General features: G+C 45.1%; 1 protein-coding gene across 1 annotated transcript in view; it reads left to right on the forward strand.

Annotated features, from left to right (window-relative positions):
* The window catches only part of SLIT1 (slit guidance ligand 1), a 580,546-nt gene that overhangs the window by 471,024 nt on the left and 88,084 nt on the right, over positions 1 to 21,438 (forward strand). Inside the window, exons 26-28 of the mRNA XM_029610174.1 lie at positions 1,045 to 1,208; positions 6,418 to 6,542; positions 9,543 to 9,634. Of these exons, the coding sequence (XP_029466034.1) occupies positions 1,045 to 1,208; positions 6,418 to 6,542; positions 9,543 to 9,634 (381 nt within the window). The remainder of the gene's footprint in view (positions 1 to 1,044; positions 1,209 to 6,417; positions 6,543 to 9,542; positions 9,635 to 21,438) is intronic.

Consider the following 21,438-nt stretch of genomic DNA (forward strand, 5'->3'; position numbering starts at 1 on the left):
GGGTGGAATTTGCTTCCTCTTACGCCCTCCTCCACTTAGCAACATCACTACTGGACAAGTTCATTTAGGACAGGTCCATTAACAATTTTTTTTTGCCAGGTAGACCTGGGGTTAACCATCTTCTAATTCTGGGAGTGAGCAATGTGGAATAGACCTCCCCATTAGGCTCTGCCAGGTACTTCCAAGTGACCCAGACTGGTTGCCATCGGAGACAGAAGTTGGGCTTGAAGGACCACTGGTCTGTCCTAGCATGGCACATTCTATTTTCTTATCTGATGCCTCACTGTGATAAGAAAAGTTGCTAGTGCCAGCCCAGAGGCTCAGTGGCCATGCCGCACATTGCCTGCAGAAGATCTGGGTTTGATTCCTGAGTGCTGCTTCTGCTCCTAAGGCCAACTGAGGGGGTGTGGGTACTGCATTCACAGCCCCCGAGGAGCGGTGGTCGTAACCATCGTTCAAGTGACACCAGCTGGCTAGACGCAGGGTACATGGTATCATATTTAGAAGGGCATTGGATTCTCTGGCCCATGGCCGAGAATTGTTGCTATGATGGCTGGACTAGATAGGAGAGCAGTTAAAAATGAGCAGAAAATCCCCGGGTCCTGGCAAGTGAACCTACACAGACAGCGCCGATCCCTGTTAAGTTGGAAGCCTTAAGGAGCAGTAGCAAACTCATGAATAAAAAAAAATGTTACATTTTAAAAAAATGAACGTGCAGTAACAAGAACAAAATGAATATGAAGTCACTGTGTAAATTGCTATAGCATATGGAACATACAATGAATTACTTTATTATATGCTTTGGCATCTCTGGTTGTGTTGTTTGTAAAACAGTCTGAAAGTTCTTCAATAGTCCTGTCTATATAAGTTGGTTGAATATCAAACAATTTCATTACAAGACTGAAATCACGCTGTCCAAATAATCACACCATGCTGAGCCAGTTGGTAAATTCACACCACAAATTTATGCTTAGCTGTATTTGAAATTCCTGAAGATGGGCTTCATTCCTGTCTGTTTTCTTTTTTTTCTATGTGATTCCTCAGGGCAATCGGTGCTAACCCCCTGTACTGTGATTGTAATCTGCGCTGGCTTTCAGGGTGGGTCAAAACAGGGTACAAGGAGCCTGGTATCGCCCGCTGTGCTGGACCCAGTGACATGGACGGCAAGCTTCTTCTCACCACGCCTGCCAAGAAATTTGAATGCCAAGGTGAAGCCCTCCTCTTTCTTCTCTCTTTCACCATTATTTACTTAAACCTTAAACGCAGTCTCTGGTGGCGTACACCTAAGTTATGGAACTGTCTGCCAGAGTCATTACGTCAAATAGCAGAAATAAAAAGTTTCACACGTGAGCTAAAGACATGGCTCTTTAGAAATGCAATACGATTTAACCTAAAATCCCAGTATGCTGATAACGTCAATGTCAATACCAGTGATAATGTTAAAGGAGCGAGCAATAAGGACCGAATGACGAAAATTATATTGTTAGTAGAATTAGAATTTGTATTTGCTGCAGTGTCGGCCTAGAAAATGTATGAATATGTGCTAGACTACATATTTGCTAATGCAGTGATGGGTTGACCTAGAATATGTATGGATATGAACTAGAACATGCGTTTGCTGTAATTTTGACCTAGACTAGGAACGTTGATAAAGTATGTGAATGTCGACCGAGAATTTTAATGCTGATTTTGTAAACCGTTGGGGTCTTCTTTTGGAACAACGGTATATAAAACGCCTAAATAAATAAATATTAACAAGTCGTGTTCTCTCGCTGGCCAAGCTTACAGAATTGTATTTTTCGGCTTGTTGAGGATATTAATTTTATGGAGGTTTTTTATAATTGTATTTTTCAAAATGTATATTATGCCTTTCATGATACTTCAGAGCAGATTACATTCATCTACTGTAGGTATTTCTGTATCCCCAGAGGACTTACAGTCTAGGAGGGTCATTTACTACGTATTTTCTCCATAGACACAGAATAGGAAAAGACCTTTAGTAAATAGGACTCTATACCTGTACCTAAGGCAAAGGAAGGTGATGTGCCTTACCCCTACACCCAAGGTCACAAGGAGCATCAGCAGGAATTGAAGCTGGTTTTCAGCCCGCTGCTCTAACCACTAGGCTACTCCTCCACTCCATATTGCTGGTCTGGCGGCTTTTCCCCTGCTTCTTTGGGCTTCCAGCTCAGTCAGAACCGGCTTCTACTACCCAATGGCTCCATGAGCCTTCATTTGCAATTAACCAGAATTTTTTTCCCCATAATTTTGTAAGCCCCGACCTAACCCAGCATTGCATTGACAATCCTTTAACATGGGCCACAATTGTGGCTTTCTCTGGAAACCAATACTTGTGCACCTTAGTTCTAGCCAGTGGGTATCACTGTTGAGCAATAGCTGGGGCTCCCTCGTCCCTAGTGTCCGTGAACCTAGCCTTCACAGCATCTCCAACCACAGCTGACCCAGGGAGCAAAATAAAAAACAAAATTAGGACATTGATATCCAAAGCTATGTAATCAGATAACTCACAAGTTATCTGGCTAAGTGGTGGGTTTTGAATATTTCCAGTATTTATCTGGCTAACTTTGAGCTGGATAAGTCATTATCCAGCTAACATTTAGCTGAACAAGCAAGGGGCATTTTGGGGACATTCTGGGGCAAGGTTGAGTTAGTTCAAATAACTTATCCAACTATCTCTGATATTTAGAGTTAGCCAAATAAGTTATTTGGATATCTCAAGATGTGGCCAAGAGCAGGTCTAAAGTTATCTGGCCTTATATAGTCGGATAACTTTAGATTTAACCAGCTATATTCAAATGAATATAGACATTAAGCAACACATGTTAAAAAAAAAAATACAGGACTGACCCCGCAACCATGACTTCCCCCTCTTCTCCCCTCCAACTGGATAGCCAAATCAGGCCGGCAGATCTGTGTCCCAGTTAACCAAAAAAAAAAAAAGGTGCTCAGCGCAAGGCCCGTGGAAGTGGGCCAGCTACGTCCTCCCCCTCGGCGATGCCTTTATCATAGGGTAGAAGGTAGTTCCTTCCTTCCTCCCCCCATTGCCCCCAAGGAGTACCTGAGCACCCCGAATGTGCATAGACTGCCAGGCTGTGGTGCATGTCTAGCGTTCCCGGTGGCATTGGCAGTTCCTTGGACAATGCTGGTATCATAAAACATTTACCGCTGCCCAGCGGCTTTGTGCATGTTCAGGGTGCCCTGGAATTCAGGTACTCCTGGTGACAGCGTGGGATTGGCAGGGAGAATGTTTTTGACCCTATGATATAGGCATGGAGGAGGGGGAGGGGGAGCTGGCCTGCCTCCTCGAGCCTTGTCCCGGACACGGAGAGCCAGGAGGGGGGAGCCACCAGCTCAATTGGGCTATCCACTTTGGTGGGGGGGAGGAGAGGACACCATAACCGGAAGGCAGTCGAGTTTTTCTTTTCAATATGTGCTGCTTAACGCAACTATATTTTTTTGAATATAGTGGGTTAAGGCTAAAGTTATCCAGCTTCACAATGTCATTTAAAGTTATCCAGTTACAAGCAGCCAGATAAGTTTGATCAGGGATATTCAGTAGGATGTTTAACTCACTGAATATCCAGAATAACTTAGCCGCCTAAATTTAGCTGGTGTTAGCCCTTCTATTTTTTTTAATATTGGTCTCTAGAATGTTTAGGGCTGACCAGTTTTTTTCATGCATGAATAGTAAATCATGAATAGCAAACCTGTCAAGAAACAACCAGGTGACCACCCAAACAACAGAGAATGAAACCGATTTTGTACTGATAGGCAAGAAATTCCACAAGGTTTGTAAAGAGACAAGATATTTTGCCCTAATAAATATAAAAGAGAATCAACAGTGGGTAGGAAAATGCACTAAAGACACTGATAGGTTAGCAGTCCTCCTTGATATAAGAGGTCAGATTAGAGAAGTTCTTATACCTGATTATATTTAAAGGATTTTAGCCACCAACACAAAATGGGAAAACTCATTCCTGAAAACAGTTAGCAACTGTATTTCATGTGAACTTATGGGAGTGTGGTTTTACTGCAAGACAACAGGGGCAGAATGCCTGCAGATTCAAGGTACAGTGGCACAAGGTTTCCCCAGAACTCTTGGGTTCTATGCAATAGGCTTCTTTTGGTTGAACCCAGCAGTTTTCTCCTGCTCCTTCTGGGCTTGCAATTCAAATGGAACCATCCCCTACTGGGGCAATAACACTGTGGGCTTTTATTTACAAAAATACCCAGGGTTTTTTTTTTATTTCCACCATTTTTAACCCTTTCCTGGCAGCCATTGCAGTGACAGTCTATGGCTCCCCCCTGAAACCTGGAACCCATGCATCCTGAGGCCAATATTAAAAAAACGTAGAAGGAATAACTGATCCAGCTGGATTTAGCCAGATAGGTTTATCCTGGATATTCAGCGGTAGAAAGCTCCCGTTGAATATTCTCGATTAAAGTTATCTTTTGAATACCGCCGGCTAGGTGAAAAGTTACCCAGGCTCGTGTGCCCGGATAACCTTAGACTTAATCGGTTAAGCATTTCACATTGACAAAAATAAAACCAAAGTCTATCCCTGTGCTCAGGGCTCCCCACCCACGTGGATGGCAAAATCTGGCCAGTGGACCCTACACCCCCCTCTCCCGGGCTCCCTGTATGGTGCAATATTCAAAGACGCAGGCAGGATCCCCCTTGGCGATACCAAAATTATTCTGTGGAAGGGGGAGGTCCCCCTTTCACCTCCCCCTCTGACCCTCCAAGCCTTTGTCTCGGGCACCCTGAAGGGCACAGTTCGCCGGGCCACAGTACAAATCTACCACTCCCGGCAGCGTCAGCGGTTGCCTGGACAGTAACCGCTGATGCCTCTGGGACTGATATACTTGTGCCGCAGCCTGTGCACGTTTGGGGTGTTTGAGACAAAAGATGCTCTTGGAGTTAGCCTGGGAATCAGAGGGGAGACCCCTTCCACAGTACAATAATGGCGTTGCCATGTGGGAGGGGGGGAGCTGTCGCGTCTCCTCGGGCCATGCACCGAACGCTTTATGTTATGTTAACGGGGAGCCTAGTAGGGTGGGGGTCATAGCCCTCAGCTCGATTTTGCTATCTACTTGGTGGGGTAGGAGAGACCATGGCCGTGGAGCCAGACTTTTTTAACACTATGTGCTGCTTAACCAGCTATATTCTTTTTAATATAACCGGTTACGTCTGAAGGTAACTGGGAACACATTCCCGCATAACTTTACATCTGTTCCTGGGACTGGCTAGTTAGCCAAAGAACTTATTTGGCTAACTCCTAATACCAGAGTTAGCTGAAGTCCCCCCAAATGCCCTTCACTTATTCGTCTAAGGCCTGGATTTATCAAAATGCGATAAGTATGGCATGCAATAGTAAAAGGGGCCATGTGAATTCATGTTGACGCGCGCTATTAGCTACTACCCCCCGATGCAAAATAAAAAAGCGCAGCCAAATGCGCACATTTTTACTCTAAAAAAGTAATGCCTACCCTGGAGCAGGCATTAATTCTTGAGGAGCCCCAAAAGTTTACAGAAAAGCAGAAAATATGTGGTGATATTAAGTTGGAAGAACCTAAAAAAGGAGAACAGAAAAATAAAAAATAAAAAAAGCAAAATGTCCTCAGCGGTAAGGATAGGAAAACAGATGCTAACCCATGGCTGTGGCACAGTTTAGGAAAATGGAAGCTTGTAAAATTGAGCGTCTGTTTTTCCTAACCCGCTGATAGCCACCTCTCCTGGGCCCTCGATGCCAAGGAGGCACTAGGGAGGCAAACATTTCCCTAGCGCCTCCTTTCTACGGCGGCAGCCCATTTAAATATTTAATCGGGAGAGGTGGATTGGCGCACATTAAGAGAGCGGGCGCCCCGTCATGAGCTCCCGTTTAACAGCTGCTGGTATTGCATCGGCCTGAATGAAATGTGTAGCCGCTTTGTTTTTTGGGTTTTTTTCCTGACTGAAGTTGAAGCAGCTCCCAAATCCTTTTCGCTGTCATAAGAGACAGGCAGGTTGTGAGAAGACGCTGGGCATTTCTCCCTCACTCACGCACTATTCCTGCAGATATGTGGGCCGAGGAAATGATTGGCAGGAGGTGTTTGTCCTGCAGCCAGTTCAATTGGCATTTGGCTTTATCTCTTTTTGAGCAACTCTGAATTTTGCACAGTAGAGGCCAACACGCTGGAGAGCTCACTAGGAGCCAGAAGTGCTGAAGGGTGTTGCCTATTTTGTGTTAATGGGGAAAAAGCATTATAGTCTGTGAAAAAATGGAAGAAAAGGCACATTAGGAAAAGCTCATTAGTAATTTATACCCATAAAGATTTTTATTTTTTTTTGTAAAGCAGATCTGGATGATAATTGCACTCTTTAGTGACCCCTTAATAAATAATTGTTCCTCCTAGGTCCTCCAGGCTTGAGCGTTCAGGCGAAGTGTAATCCCTGTCTCTCGAGCCCATGTCAGAACCAAGCCACCTGCCGAAACGACCCAACAGAGTTTTACAAATGTATCTGCCCAGAAGGCTACAAGGTAAGGGGGTCTGGCAGGGATGCTTAGTAACTTTTGTCAGAAAATCCCTGTGCTCCACTGTGAAATGAGTTTGGTTGAGTCTCAGAGGAAACAGAAACTAAGTCTGTTCGTTCCATACAGTTTGAAACGCCAGGGCTTTGCAGTGGCAGATGGCCCAGCATTAGAGGGTTATACCATTATTAGGTAAAAGAAAATGGACGATGATCTGGGAGGGCTCACATCAGCTACACCTACATTTCCGTAACTGGCGTGCACCTGCAGTTCTCTCTGGTGCCGTGGCACACTTACGCGCCAGCAGGCGTGCCCCATATCTTTTCGTTGGGGTCCCACTTTGGAGCTGCAACGAAACCAACGGGACCTGCTGCCCAACCCCCAATTAAATGTCAAAATTCAGATTAAAACGTGGTGGGTTCTCACAGCTTTTGATTTGTAAAGGGGTAATCTTCAAAAAGATTTACACACTTAAAACTGGATTTTTACACCTGAACATGCACTTTATGCATGTAAGTGGGCTTTTGAAAATTGCGACAATAACCGATGTGATATCTTGATAAGCGGCGGTATATAAAAACCAATAAATAAAATAAAATATGTCATTGAATTTTCAATAGGCCCTCATTAAGTGCACTTTAAGCAGGGAAATGGCTTTTGAAAATTGCTACAATAGTATGTTACAGTTATAGGCAAAACGCCTTTGAAAATCACCTCCAGATTTGTCAGCACAATGTAGAAATGTGTGTTCAGCTGGATGCTCGTTTCTGCCCGCACTCGAAGGCACACTTTCTGAGTGCAAGACTTACTGCTAATGCAGCAAGGAGTTTTACGTGCAGAAAATGTTCGTCCCTGATAGGGAGTACCGCTTAGCGCCCTCGCATGCAAAATCCCATGCAAATGAGGACATTAAGCAGTGCTCCCCGGTGCAGAGAGACCACATCAGGCCAGCGCACATTTTTAGCGCTGGAAAACTAACTCTTGGATCACAGCACTACAAAAAAAAAAAAAAGAAATACATGAAAACTAGAGTTAAGGGGGCGACAGCCACCGCTGCCACTTCGCCAGATAAGTACTGATTTTTCTAGCTATCTGGCAGTGGGAGGCAGCTGCCACACAAGTCAGTACTTATCTGGCAGAGTTTGCCACTGCTTAGCTTTATCTGACTAAATCGCTTCCAACTGCCAGATAATCCAGATAAATACTGATTTATTGGCTAAGTGGTGGCGGTGCTGATACCACTTACCCAGATAATGGCCTGTCAGAGATGCCTCCGCTGCCCCGCCCCCCTTTCTGGGTTAAAATGTGCGTTTAGCCTGTGCCAAACGCACATTTTAAAGGTTATGCGAGTTTTATAACTCCTGATGCATTTACATAGCTTTAGCTTACTGAAGCGGGAGTTAGAAAATAATTTTAATCTGAGCATAAAAACCGTACTCTGAAATTAAAATGTTTTCATGCTCAGCTACTTGCATCAGCCTGTGTGTGATGTTCAGAAGCCTTTACAAATAGTTGTCTTACTCTTGTGCTATTTACACTTGAATTTTCTGGTTGGCTACAAAGGGGGGATTCATCTCAAGACCCACCCGAGTTTGAGAGCCAGTGATGTAGTGTATCCAGACTTTCAGAAAGCATTTGACAAAGTACTTTGAGATATTCTTCAGGAAATTAAGAAGTCAAAGGGTAGAGGCAATGCTCTATTGTGGATTGAGAACTGGTTAAAAGTCAGAAAACAGAGAGTAGGGCTAAATGATCAATTTTCTCATTGGAGAAAAGTGACTAGCAGAGTGCCCCAGGGATCTTTGCTCAGACCGCTGCTGTTTAATACATTTGTAAAGGTCCTAGAGATGGGAAGAACATGTGAGGAGATCAAATTTGCTGAAGATACAAAATTATTCAAAGTTCTTAAATCACAAGAGGGCTGTGATAAATTGCAAGAGGACCTTGCAAGACTGGGAGACTGGGCATCCAAATGGCACATGGCATTTAATGTGGACAAGTGCAAAGTGATGCACATAGGGAAATGGAACCCAAATTATAGTTTCATGATGCAAGGCTCTACATTGGCAGTCACCACCCAGACAAAAGATTTAAGTATTATTGTGGATAATATGTTGAAATCCTCTGCCCAGTGTGCAGCAGCAGCAGCAGCCAAGAAAGCAAATAGAATGCTAGGAATTAGTAGGAAATAAATAGAGAATAAAACAGAGAATAATATCATAATGCCTCTGTAGCACTCCATGGTGCGACTGCATCTTGAATACCGTGTGCAGTTCTAGTCACTGCCAGGGCCGGCGCATCCAATTAGGCGAACTAGGCGGTCGCCTCGGGCGCCAACCATTAGGGGGAGCCGAAGAGCAGTGGAGTCTATCCCACTCGCAGCAAAAAGGAGTAGAGATTCAGCATGCCGCGAGCAGTGCCCATCCTGCTTGTGACCCAGAAAAGCACACACTCGCCAGGCGTGAATGAGGCAGGAGTCAGGGCCGAGACCGGGGAGGGCGCAAGGCAGAAGGTTTGCCTCGGGCACCTAATAACCTGGCCCAGGTCCCTGCATATCAAAAAAGATATAGCGGAATTAGAAAAAGTCAGAATTGTGAACGTTTTTATGTTCTCTGCATTGAACTAATTTTGGAAATCTGTGGATTTTATGAATCGCTAAATGAATAATAGAAGGGCAGCCAAAATGATAAAGGGAATGGAATGATTCCCCTTAAAGAGAAAAGCCTATAGGGTAGAATTGGGGAAATCCACTGCTTATCCCTGGAATTGGCAGCATGGACTCTATTGAATTTAGGAATCTTGCCAGGTTCTTATGGCCTGGATTGGCCACTGTTGGAAACAGGATGCTGGGCTTGATGGATCCTTGGTCTGACTCATCATGGCAAAACTTATGTTCTTACGTACACTGATTAGATGAGATTTACTGCATGATTGCATGCACGTGTTCTGTGTACCCCTGTATGTGCAAAAGTAGTATTATACAATTGTTTAAGCATTTCTCTCTCTCAGGGCAGAGACTGTGAGGTTCCCCTCAATGCCTGCTCCAGTAATCCCTGCGAAAATGGTGGAACATGCCATGCTGAGCTGCAGACTGGGTTCAGGTGAGTGTCATCTTAGAAAATGTGGGCGCTCTCCCATAGCCCCAACATATTCTATAGCTTTTTCTGTTAAATATAATCAGTCTAACCTCTTTAGGAAGAAAATACAAATCATTTTCAACTGTCTTTCTGACATGTTATTTCTGGCTTATTCAAGGGCAAAGACAAAATCAGGGGTCCAAGGTTGGTGCTGTCACATCATAAGAAGTAAATGTACACCTACAGATAAATAACATATGTTATGGATCATACTGGAGTTTATTGCATATATTATTTATCAAGAGAAACCAAAATGACTTGCCCAATGAAAAGCTTAAAAATATGTTTTTTTAAAACCTGCAGACAAAACCTTATATAAACGTAGAAGGAAAGTTAATTTTTAAAATCAAATTCTGACATCTTTTATAGCCAAATAAAGGAATTAAATAAGATATTCACCTCCCCTCTGTCCCCCTAATCAAGTCCTGTTGCAGTTAAAGTAGTCTGTGGATATCTGGACATAAATCGGTGACCCTCTTGCTCCGTGTCAGAAAGGACAGTTCTAGTTTTACACCATGGAGTTCATGGAGATGTAGCATTAGTTCTTACAGAGAAATCATAACTACCTCTCCTTGCGGGTAATGTGGCAAAACCAAGTTGAGCTCAGCCTGGCCCTTCTGATATGGAGCCATAAGGTCCCCTTAGGCCAGTGTTTCCCAACCAGTCTGGTTTTCAGGGTTGCCACAATGAATATGTATGAGATAGATTTGCATACATTGCAAACCCAGGTTATGCAAATCTGTCTCCTGCCTGTTCATTATGGATATCCTGAAAACCCCACTGGTTGGGTGGGCCTCCAGGAGAGGGCTGGGAAGCAGTGCCTTAGGCATAGGGACAGAAACCTTTTCCCTCTTTATTGAAAAGTGTCAAGGGGTTTTGTAGAATGTTACACCATGATTACTTTGTTATATTATATCAACTGTATTAATCTGTAGCACACCTTCAGCTCTGGGACTGGAAAGGCATGACATTAATAAACAATGATGACAATGATGATGATAAATGGTTGGTCTGTTTTTCTTTTCTATGTTCTGTACACTGCAAAAAAAAAAACCCCCAAAACTTTTTTTTATGTTTTTAAATTAAAATTTATTGATTAAATGGTGAGAAAGGCTGAAATCCACCAGCAGGCCTTGCCCCCAGTGGTTCTTGCAGTCCTGGATTTAGGGATAGGCAAACTAGGCAACTGCCTCTTGCTCCAAATTTTCATAGGCATCAGACGGTCACCGCTGCCTTGACCATAGCTGAGCCTGCTCCCGCCATGGTGCCGGCCAGCAGCAACAGGGAACCCCACTGTGCCGACAGGCCCGGTGCTGCGCTGCCTGTCGCACGGGTTTCCATGGTAACAGGACACCTCTGAAGGAGAAGATGGTACAAAATAATGTACATGCAAAACTGCCTAGCGCTTAGCACCCCCACATGGAAATCCCATACTAATGAAGGCATTAGCTGTTACTGCACCCCCATTGTAGAGAGGTGCACTGGCTTAACTCAGCTTCTGTTAGTGCTGGAAACTTTACTCCTGGTCAGAAGTGGAGGGAAGTGTCTATGGACAGAAGTAGTTCTGATGCCAGGACCTGTAGTCAGGATTTCATGTGCAGAAAACATACCTTCTGAACACAAAAAGCACGTTACTGCGCATGAACTATGATTTATGAGCACATAAATGTTTTCTGCCCTGAAAGCATCTTTGTGCACATAAGTCATTTTATTGCACAGAAAACATGGCTTTTGTGCATACAAACCTTATCTGAGAGACTCCCCCACCACCCGACTTAAAATGTGTGCTTAGCGTGTGCTTAGCCTGTGCTGGGTGCACATTTTACCTCACCTTTGTCCGCACAATTTTGTGTTTGCACACTTTTTTTTTTTTTTTTAAATTGTCTCTTTCTTTATTACATTTTCCAAGCAAACATTAGGAATACTTCTCTCCAGAAATGAAAGAAAAATCAGAATGTGAGAAATAACAATTGCAGGCGATATTCACATGCTTAGACCTCAATATCAGGGGAGAGAACGAGAGGTTGTTTTACTAGGGAAAATGATAAGACAGCACACATTTTTAACCCCGACGCATTAGCGTCCCATTTGCATACTGTATCGGGTGTTCAACATTTTTTTAGCGCCTCTTTTAGCACAGGGCTTATTACATTACTCAATAAACCGAGCCATGTGACAGAAGACAGTCAGCATTGTAAGGAGGGCGAGGGGGTGAGAAAGCAGGAAGGAGAAAGGAAGTGTGGGAAGAGAAGGGGGAGGGTCTCCAAAAGGATAAAAAATGAGGAGGTCGGGCAAGAAAGACTGGGAGACATAGGAAGAGAGCTTTCACTTTTTTCATACCTCAACCCATGATGAATATCGGTGCAAAATAATAATAAAAAAAAAAGATCAGGATAATCATTCATGATGTTGTGTCTTTCATTGTAATTGTACGGCAGAGGATTTCTTCTGGTCTGGAAGCAGGGAAGCAGTTAGAGGAGAAGCAGCTACAGCGATTGGGGGAGCAAGGACTCCCCCTTCCCTACCTGAGTGGCAGCTGATGCAGAGCTGCCACTCAGGTAGGGAAGGGGGAGTCCTTGCTCGATATCATGGCTGGCTCCTCTCCCCTGCCTCAGCCTTCACTTCTGACAAGGACTCATTCTTCTTAAGCAGACTGGAACAGAAGGCTTGGTAAATAAGTTAGAGAGGTGCCATGGCATCAGAAAGAGGATCAGGCTAATTGTAGCTGGTTTCAGCATCAAGAACCTTCTTTTCAGGGCATTTTCCCTTTTAATGAAGCGGGTCAGATGGGAAGAGGGGCGGCAGAAAGACGAGATTCAGTTTGCGGTATATTGTACGCTGAAACCCTCCCTATTGCCATCTGCAGTAAACCCCCTTTACGGTGAAATTCTCACGTACCCCATTTGCAGGGTTGTTTTCAGTAAGTGCTGGAGGATTATGGAAGAAATGGAAGCATAAGGTAGAATCTCAGATTTCTTGGCAGAGTTCTTCTTTCTGCCGCATAATCTCAGTTGATGTTTTCGGTCTCTCCCAATGGTTCACTGCTAGAATGAGCTCCAGAAAGAACAAATAGGAGCCTGGATGGGTTTAGTTTTCTCCCCCCCCCCCCCCCCCAGAGCCCTGGATCTTACTGTATGTGCAGATGTGGCCCCTGCCCCACTGTTATAACAGGTGTCTCACTGGGAGCTGCCGGGGCCACCTTCTGACCCAAACTCCCAGGTCCTGCTCCTGACAGGCGGGAAAGGAAAAATTTTTACAAGGCCCTTAGAGGCCTCCTGGAAGTCTAGTCCGGTGACAAGAAACACGGCAACTGTTCAAAAGGGAATCCTTTTACTGAGTGCAGGTGTAAAATCACAAGTGGTACTCTGCTGCAGAGGGCACATCAATTCATAAAATAAGGTTACAGGAGAAAAGTCACAGACACTCATTGGCAAATTTGCACTTCCTGGCGAGTAGGCACTCTAAACAAGTAGCTTACCTGGGCACGTCCCAAATGGCACCTGCAAATTGGATGGAAATGTCCGCCCTGTGGGAAAACCATAACTCCTCCTGATACAGTTTAGAAAATTCCTGTGCTGACACTTTTTCCTTTAAGTATCCGCTCTGAGTCCCCACAAAGAAAATTCACTTTCTCCAAAACACTGAAGAAATCTCTCTCTAGATGGATGGGGAGCGTGGGACTATCTCCCTTTTTATTTTTTTGAGACCTCTTCTTTGGGTCCTCGGAATATTTAAGTAATCTTCTCTTGGACGTCAGGAGAAATCTCCCTGATCCTAAGGACCTGGGGACCTCATCCATGGGTCCACCAGCCACCCGCTCAGGACTGCAGGAGGGAGCTCTCCCCGTGAGAGAACCCCCAGCCGAAGATCCCAGAACCAAGAGGGCTCGTGAATTTTGTTAAACTACTCACAGCAGAAGGCACCTCCTTCACGCCTACTCTCTCTTACCTCATCTATTAGTGTCCTTGGAAACACTGAAGTCAACAGTAAAGGACCACATTGGTGACCCTGCCCCCTTACACCAATACAAATATCTGAATTCTCAGTATTAAAAGCAACAGCTGGACGTACTGCCTGTAGAAAATCAGCTGAAAATATATTTAGGCCACCTTTGTTTCAAGCATAATGTTTCCCACTGAACATAAACAAGTTAGGCAGACGCCAGGAGAGGCATAGGGGATTTAAAAAGCCTTTTTATAGCCTGCCTTTTTGTTCTCTCTATTCACTTTTGTACCTTTTCTTCCAAGAAAATTGGATAATCTGCTGAAAGGAGGACAAATGTAAAGATAGAGAACGGTTCGTGCATTGACCCAGCGATTCTCAGCCGGTGTGTCACCAAGCACCGGGCAGAGGTGCCGCGCACTTCCTGGTCTCCCGCTTCTCTTCCCTCCTTCTCCTTCACCCCAGCAAGACGCAGACAATTCTTTGACGAACACTTCTGCACGGGCTGTCAGCACATTCAAGCCCAGAGGGAAACAGCAGCAGCGTTCGTGGAGGCCGATAACAGCAGCAGCATGGCCGTTTCTGCTTCCCGCCCCAATGGCCCAGAAGAGGAAGAGATGAAGCGTGCCCAGGCTCCCTCCTCCTGCAGTCGTGGGAGCGCTTCCTTCTCCTTTCTCAGGCAGTCCTTCACCAGCACTGCCCGCGAGGCAGGAAATCTCTGCGGCCACATTCTCTGCTGACTGCAACCTCTTCTCTGCACCGCCATGATTGCAGCACAGGAAAACAGCTGAGTGCTGCCTTTTTTAGTGCCGCGGCGCCAGGGGGAGTTGCTCCTGCTGCAGTTCCCAGCCTGTCATGACTCTGCTTTAATAGCAGCACACTGGCTGCCCTTCTCGGTCTCCCAGTACAGATCCAGTATGCTTCATGCTGCAGCTGCCATGTGTACAGAGGTGGGGGGGAAGGTGAGTGAGTGAGTGAGACAGGGATGAGTGAGTGACAGAGAAATTGAGTCAGCATATGTGTGTGTGAGAGAATGTGTGTGATTGAGACCGTATGTGTAAGTAAGTGACAGAAGGCATGTGTGATTGAGCAAAAGACTGGTCAGGGAGGTGAGTGGTGTGTGACAGAGAGAGAGACTGGTCAGGGAGGTGACTGGTGGGTATGAGAGAAAAAGATTGGTCAGGGAGGTAACTGGTGGGTGTGAGAGAAAGATTGTTCAGGGAAATGACTTGTGTGTGTGTGTGTGAGAGAGAGATAGAGATGCTGGAGTGGGAAAATAAAGGTGGCCTTTTAAGTTTATTTTTCTTGATTGCCATTTAATTATTGGGTATTATGTGATGTGTCTGCTGTTTGAAATATTTTATTGGTGTTCAGAGAATTTTAAATGACTTTTATAAGTTTTTAATGATTGGATATTATTCTATTTGTTTTGAAACATTTATTCTATTTATTAGTATAGTTTTAGAATTATTTTATATTTCATGAGGAATGTATAAATAAAAATGTGCAGACAAAAACTGAACTGGAAACAGCAAGAAGCAATACTCTGTATGCAGTGCAACAATGGTAAAACAAAAACATTAACTTTATGGTCACTTTATTCCGTATTTGGTACGGGTCTGTCTGTGTTCTTTCTGTATGATCCAGGTAAAGGTGTTCTGCAAGCTTGTAGTTTCTTTGTAGGGATCTATAGCAGCTTGGCTTCTTCTATTTTCCTAATAGAAGGTGTATTGGTGTTTAGGGCCTGGTTAACTATTTGCAGTGTTGCCTTTTCATAGCTTCTCTTAAGCCCCTCCTCAAGAAACACAATCTAGACCCTAATGTACTAGCCAACTTTAGACCCATCTCCAATCTACCATTCGTTGCCAAACTTACAGAGAAACTGGTAAACACCCAGCTTTCAGAATATCTAGAGGACCATAAGATCCTATACCCCTCGCAATATGGCTTCCGGAAATCACGCAACACGGAGACCCTCCTCATTTCGCTTACAGACCATATTATAATGGGATTAGACAAAGGACATTCCTTCTTATTAGTTCTGTTAGACATTTCGGCGGCATTTGACACAGTCAACCACACCATCCTCCTGGATCGCCTTGAGGATATCGGCATCTCCGGATCAGCCCACAACTGGTTCAGGTCCTTTCTCAGCAATAGGACTTTTAAAGTCAAAATCAATAACAAGGAGTCACCTCTAACAAAATCTTCCCTTGGCGTACCACAAGGATCCTCCTTATCTCCAACCCTCTTTAATATATACCTCCTTCCCCTCTGCCAACTACTGACAGACCTCAACCTAATTCACTATCTGTACGCAGATGATGTACAGATTCTAATCCCAATATCAGAATCCATCTCAAAAGCTCTCACCTACTGGAATAACTGTCTTCTATCCATTACTAATCTACTCAACAGCTTAAACTTGGTCCTCAACGCCTCAAAGACGGAACTTCTCTTCATCTCTTCAAATGAAAACAATCTTCCTCCACCTTCACTGCACAATGCTCACATCACCTGTACGCACGTTAGAGACCTTGGGGTAATAATAGACAATCGTCTAAACCTTAAAAAAATGGTCAACACAACTACCAAAGACAGTTTCTTCAGACTACAGGTTTTGAAACGACTGAGACCACTCTTATTTTTCCAAGACTTCAGGACAGTCCTCCAGGCTCTTCTGTTCACCAAAATAGATTACTGCAGTGCCCTCTTTCTAGGCCTCCCTAAATCTACCACCAAACCACTGCAGATGTTACAAAATGCGGCAGCGAGACTGCTGACCAACACCAGCCACGGTGAACACATCTCCCCCGTCCTCAGAAACCTACATTGGTTACCAGTAAATTTCAGAATCCTGTACAAATCTATTACCCTAATACACAAAACCATCCATCAGCAACTCCAACTCGACCTGGATATCCCTTTCAAACTCCACTCCTCTAACAGACCAACGAGAGATATCCACAAAGGCACTCTGAAATTTCCCCCTACTAAAGCCACTCGCCTCTCTACGACCAAAGACAGAGCTTTTTCAATTGCAGGCCCAGCTATCTGGAACAATATCCCAGCAAATCTCAGATTGGAACCCTGCCTCTTAACCTTCAGAAAAAGACTAAAGACGTGGCTCTTTCACCAAGCCTTCCCAGATCCACCGGATAATCACTAGTTTGAGCCTCACTTCTTACAAGGACCTTGACACACTTCCTCCTGAACAATGGACACTGGCATTTCCTGGTTAAAGCATATGCTCTAACCCGTTAAATTATTCGTATCATGTTATATTTATTCTACCTGCCTCTATCTTCCTTCCAGCTTGTCTTTAAGCCTCCAAGTTTTCCATACCTTGTTGATTGTAACTTTGACTTATTCCTTTTCCTTTGTTATCTATTATTTACCAGAATTGTTACCTCAGTTTTACCCTTTGTTAAAATGTAAACCGATCCGATATGGTTATCTACTATGAAGGTCGGTATAGAAAACTGCTAAATAAATAAATAAATAGGGTTGTTACTGTTTGAGTATGTTCCATAATGCAGGTATAACTTTGAGAGGATTAGTTTGTGTGCATTATTGCAGACCTGGGACTATGTTATGTGCTAGATTTCTGATTCCATTTCTCCAGTTTTACACTGGAGAAATCCACAGAGTGGATTTTTTAGGTTTCCATTCCAGTTTCTGGCTATCATTAAGGTGATACCAGAAATATCATTTTTGTATGATGAATTGTATGGGAAATGTCCTAGTTCTGCTCTGCACCCATTATTGGGAAGTTGGGGGTGGGGTTCCTGTGGATGCAGAGTATATGTTTACATTTAGCCCTGTGACAGTCATGTGTTCAGTGTGTTACACATGTGAGAACAATCTATCAGGTGTCTCCTGACAGAAAATATTTTGAGAACCATTGCATTAACCATTGCAGTTTTTGGCACACATGAACTGCTAATTTGTAAAGATCATAGAGCACAATATGCCTACAGGCTGGGTTGTGTACTTCTCCGCTCTCATTTTAAGTGTGAAACACACCCCCCCCCCCTGCCATGAACAGATATCAGTCCTATTCCCCAACCTGTTCATACTAAAGAAAGTCACAAAACATCAGGCTTTAGAGCACGAGTCCACAAACTGGTCCTCAAGGGCTGAAAACTGGTCTGGTTTTCAGGATTTCTTCAGTGAATATGCATAAAATCCATTTCTCTGTACGTACCTGGATCAGTCCAGACCCTGGGTTATGTCACCAATCCAGCAGAGGGAGGCAGAGAAACATTCTACTGACTCTGACGTATACCCTGGGGTGCCACCTGCAGTTCATCAGTATTTCTCTGTTTCCCAACAGAGGTGGACGTGCCTAGCCCTGCAGTCTGTGGTAGTTTTTTTTTCTGGTCAGGTTGTTTAGGAATTAGTTTTAGTGAGGTTTCTAGGTCTTTTGTGTGTGAAAGGCTGTTCCTTTAATTTAAAAAAAAAAAAAAAAAAAAGTAAATTCAGTCTAACTTTTACCACCAGCTGCCTCATTGCCTCCCAGGAGGTTGGGAGGTCCTGAAGGGGACTATCCCTCCTGGTTCTGAGGTCGCCGGAGTTGGGAAGGTTTTTTACCCAGCAACCACTCCGGGCAGGGGTGATACCGGGGGGCCCGGCTCACTCACCCTATTTGGAGCAGCTCCCGGGGTCCGTGGCATTTGGTCAGGTAAAAAAAATAAATTTCTATTTATTTCTCTTTCTGCCGGCAGCTTTTATTGTGGTTTATTTCAGTATTTCAGTGTTCGGCGGCGCCGTAGTTGTTACTTTTCGCGTCGGGGTGTACTTTATTCTTTTTCTTCGCGCCGTTTTTTTCTCATAATGCTGCGAGGCTCGGGCCTGCTGCGTGTGGTGATGCGCGCGCGTAGCTCTCACGGGAGAGTCTCTGCTCTGCTTGCCTCCCCGGTGGGGAAGGCCCGTCTATTTTAACCACGAAAAAAGCAAGTAGGCCGGCTCGCGCGGCCCCGAAGCCTCGGCGCAGGTGCTCCCCTACTCCAGACCTGTTTCGCTGCAGTGCAGGTACAGAAGCTGTGCTAAGTACTATTCGAGCGGCGACACAGCAGGCCATGCAGGGAGATTTGGATCCGCCTCCCTTGTCGCCGCAGCCGGCAGTCCCTGGTGGGGACAAGCCACGCGAAGCTGAGATATGTTTAGGCGAGGAGAGCCTTGAGGAAGCCTCAAATTCCTCTTCCTCTTCCTCCTTTTCAGGGGATTTTATCCGGTTTCTCCATAAGGCTTATAAGTCCGAGAAGGACCGCAGAAAGTATAGAGAGTGCTCATCTGGACAGTGTCTAAAGGTCCACTATTCCAAACATGTGAGACCAAGTGGTTTTGGTGCCTAGTCAGCTCCAAAGTGTCCCCTTCGCTCAGGCCCGGATCATTTACTTTTTCTACTTCGGAGGACTCTGAACAGGACTCTTTGGCTATCCAGGGCAAGTCCCTGCTGGATGTGGATCTCGGAGGGGATCCTGGTTTGGGCAATAGTTCTGGCCCTCACATAACGGATAGGGTGATCCCAAAGTGGTTTGCCTTTTTAGGAGGGAGGAACTTAGTCCTTTGATTCCGGCAATTTTACTTGAATTCAGTCTTGAGGCTCCGAAGAAGGATTCTCGAATGAGTGATATCGATCCAGTGTTGCTAGGTCTTAGGGGTCCGTCGACGTCCTTTCCTTTCCATCTTTCTCTCACTGACCTTTTGTACCGGGAGTGGGACACTCCTGAATTAGGTCTTGAGGTAGGACGGGCCATGGACAAGCTATATCCGTTACCGGAGGCGGCCTTGGAGGTCTTGAAGCTTCCCAACGTAGATGCCGCAGTGTCAGCTGTCACTAAGAGGACAACTATCCCAGTGACGGGAGCTACGGCCCTTAAAAGATCTACAGGATCGTAAACTGGAGGTTCAGCTCAAACGAATTTTTGAGGTTTCTGCACTTGGTGTGCAGGTGGCTATGTGTAGTAGCTTGGCTTTACGAGCTGGCCTGCGTTGGGTCCAGTCATTGCAAAACAATTCTTCCCTCTCTGATGAGTTGCTAGCACAAGCTGGTCGATTGGAGGCTACGGTTGCCTACAGCGCAGATGCTTTATATGATCTCCTCAGGACTTTGGCTCGCTTTATGGTGGCTTCAGTGTCGGCTTGCAGACTCCTCTGGTTGAGGAATTGGTCGGCGGACGCATCCTCAAAGGCTCAGTTAGGAGCTTTACCCTTTAAGGGAAAATTGCTCTTTGGGAAGGACTTGGAAGACATAATTCTGTCCTTAGGAGAGAATAAGATTCACAAATTACCGGAGGATCTTCCTAGAGCTCGAAGCTCCTTCTCATCCCGCTTTCGTTTTCGGTCTGGTCGAAGATTTCGTTCTTCTCGTCCATCGGCTCCACCTGCTAAGCAGTCTTCGGGTAGGCAACAGAATTGGCCTCAGTCCTTTTGTGGCCGCTGTTTCGGAAGACCTGGAAATTCCCAAGCTTCAGGTGGAACAAAGTCTGCCCAATGAGATAGGGCCGGTCCATTCCCCGGTTCCGGTTATAGGAGGCAGACTATCTCTGTTTTACGGGGAATGGACCAGATGGACGTCAGATCAGTGGGTTCTCACGGTGATAAATCAAGGTTACGCTTTAGATTTTGTTCAGCGGCTTCACCACCGATTTCTGGTTTCACCATGTTCTTACCTGGAAAAACATCGGGCAATAAAGGACTCTCTGCAGCGTTTGAGCGGCCTCGGAGCTATACTTCCAGTTCCTCAATCAGAACAATGGAAGGGTCGTTACTCAATTTTCTTTGTCATTCCGAAAAAGGGAAGGAGCCTTTCATCCCATTCTCGACCTCAAAAGAGTCAACCATTGCCTACGGATTCCCAAGTTTCGAATGGAAACTCTCCGGTCCGTCATAGCTTCGGTACACAAGGGAGAGTTCCTAGCATCTCTCAACCTCACCGAGGCCTATCTTCACATCGGCATTCGCTCCGATCATCAAACATTTTTCAGATTTTGCATTCTAGGACAGCATTATCAATTCAGGGCTCTCCCATTCGGGTTAGCCACAGCTCCCAGAACATTTACCAAGGTAATGATTATGGTGGCAGCACAACTCAGGAAGGAGGGTCTTTTGGTCCATCCATACCTGGACGACTGGTTAATTCAGGCGAAGTTGGAGTCTCTTTGTCACTCATTCGTCAGCAGAGTCATCGACCTTTTGCAGTCTCTAGGCTGGGTGATCAACAAGGAAAAGAGTCACCTAGTTCCTTTGCAGTCACTGGAATTTTTGGGCGCACTGTTCGACACTCGTCAAGGGAGAGTGTTCCTTCCAGAACATCGCCTTCTCAAGCTGCAAACGCAAATCCGAAACTTACTGTCCATTCCTATACCATGTGTACGGGATTATTTGATAGTAATCGGTTCAATGACTTCCACTCTGGAGTTGGCTCCCTGGGCCTTTGTGCATATGAGGCCACTTCAGTCTGCATTGCTTTCACACTGGAATCTGGTTTCGGAACTATACCACCTTCCCCTTCCCCTTACAGAGAAGACTCGATCCAGTCTGGGTTGGTGGTTACAGGCGGTCAATCTACAGTGGGGAGTCCCTCTAGAGATTCCGGAATGGACTGTCATCACCACAGACACCAGTCTTTCAGGCTGGGGAGCGGTATGTCAGAAAACATCTGTTCAGGGTCAGTGGTCCAAAGAAGAAGCACGGTGGTCGATCAATCGGTTAGAGACTAGAGCGGTATGTTTGGCATTGATCGCTCTTCAACCTCTCCTATGCGGGAAGTCGGTACGGATTCTCTCTGACAATGCGACCATGGTAGCGTACATCAATCA

Source organism: Rhinatrema bivittatum, chromosome 7, assembly GCF_901001135.1.
Source record: "Rhinatrema bivittatum chromosome 7, aRhiBiv1.1, whole genome shotgun sequence".
NCBI lineage: Eukaryota > Metazoa > Chordata > Amphibia > Gymnophiona > Rhinatrematidae > Rhinatrema > Rhinatrema bivittatum.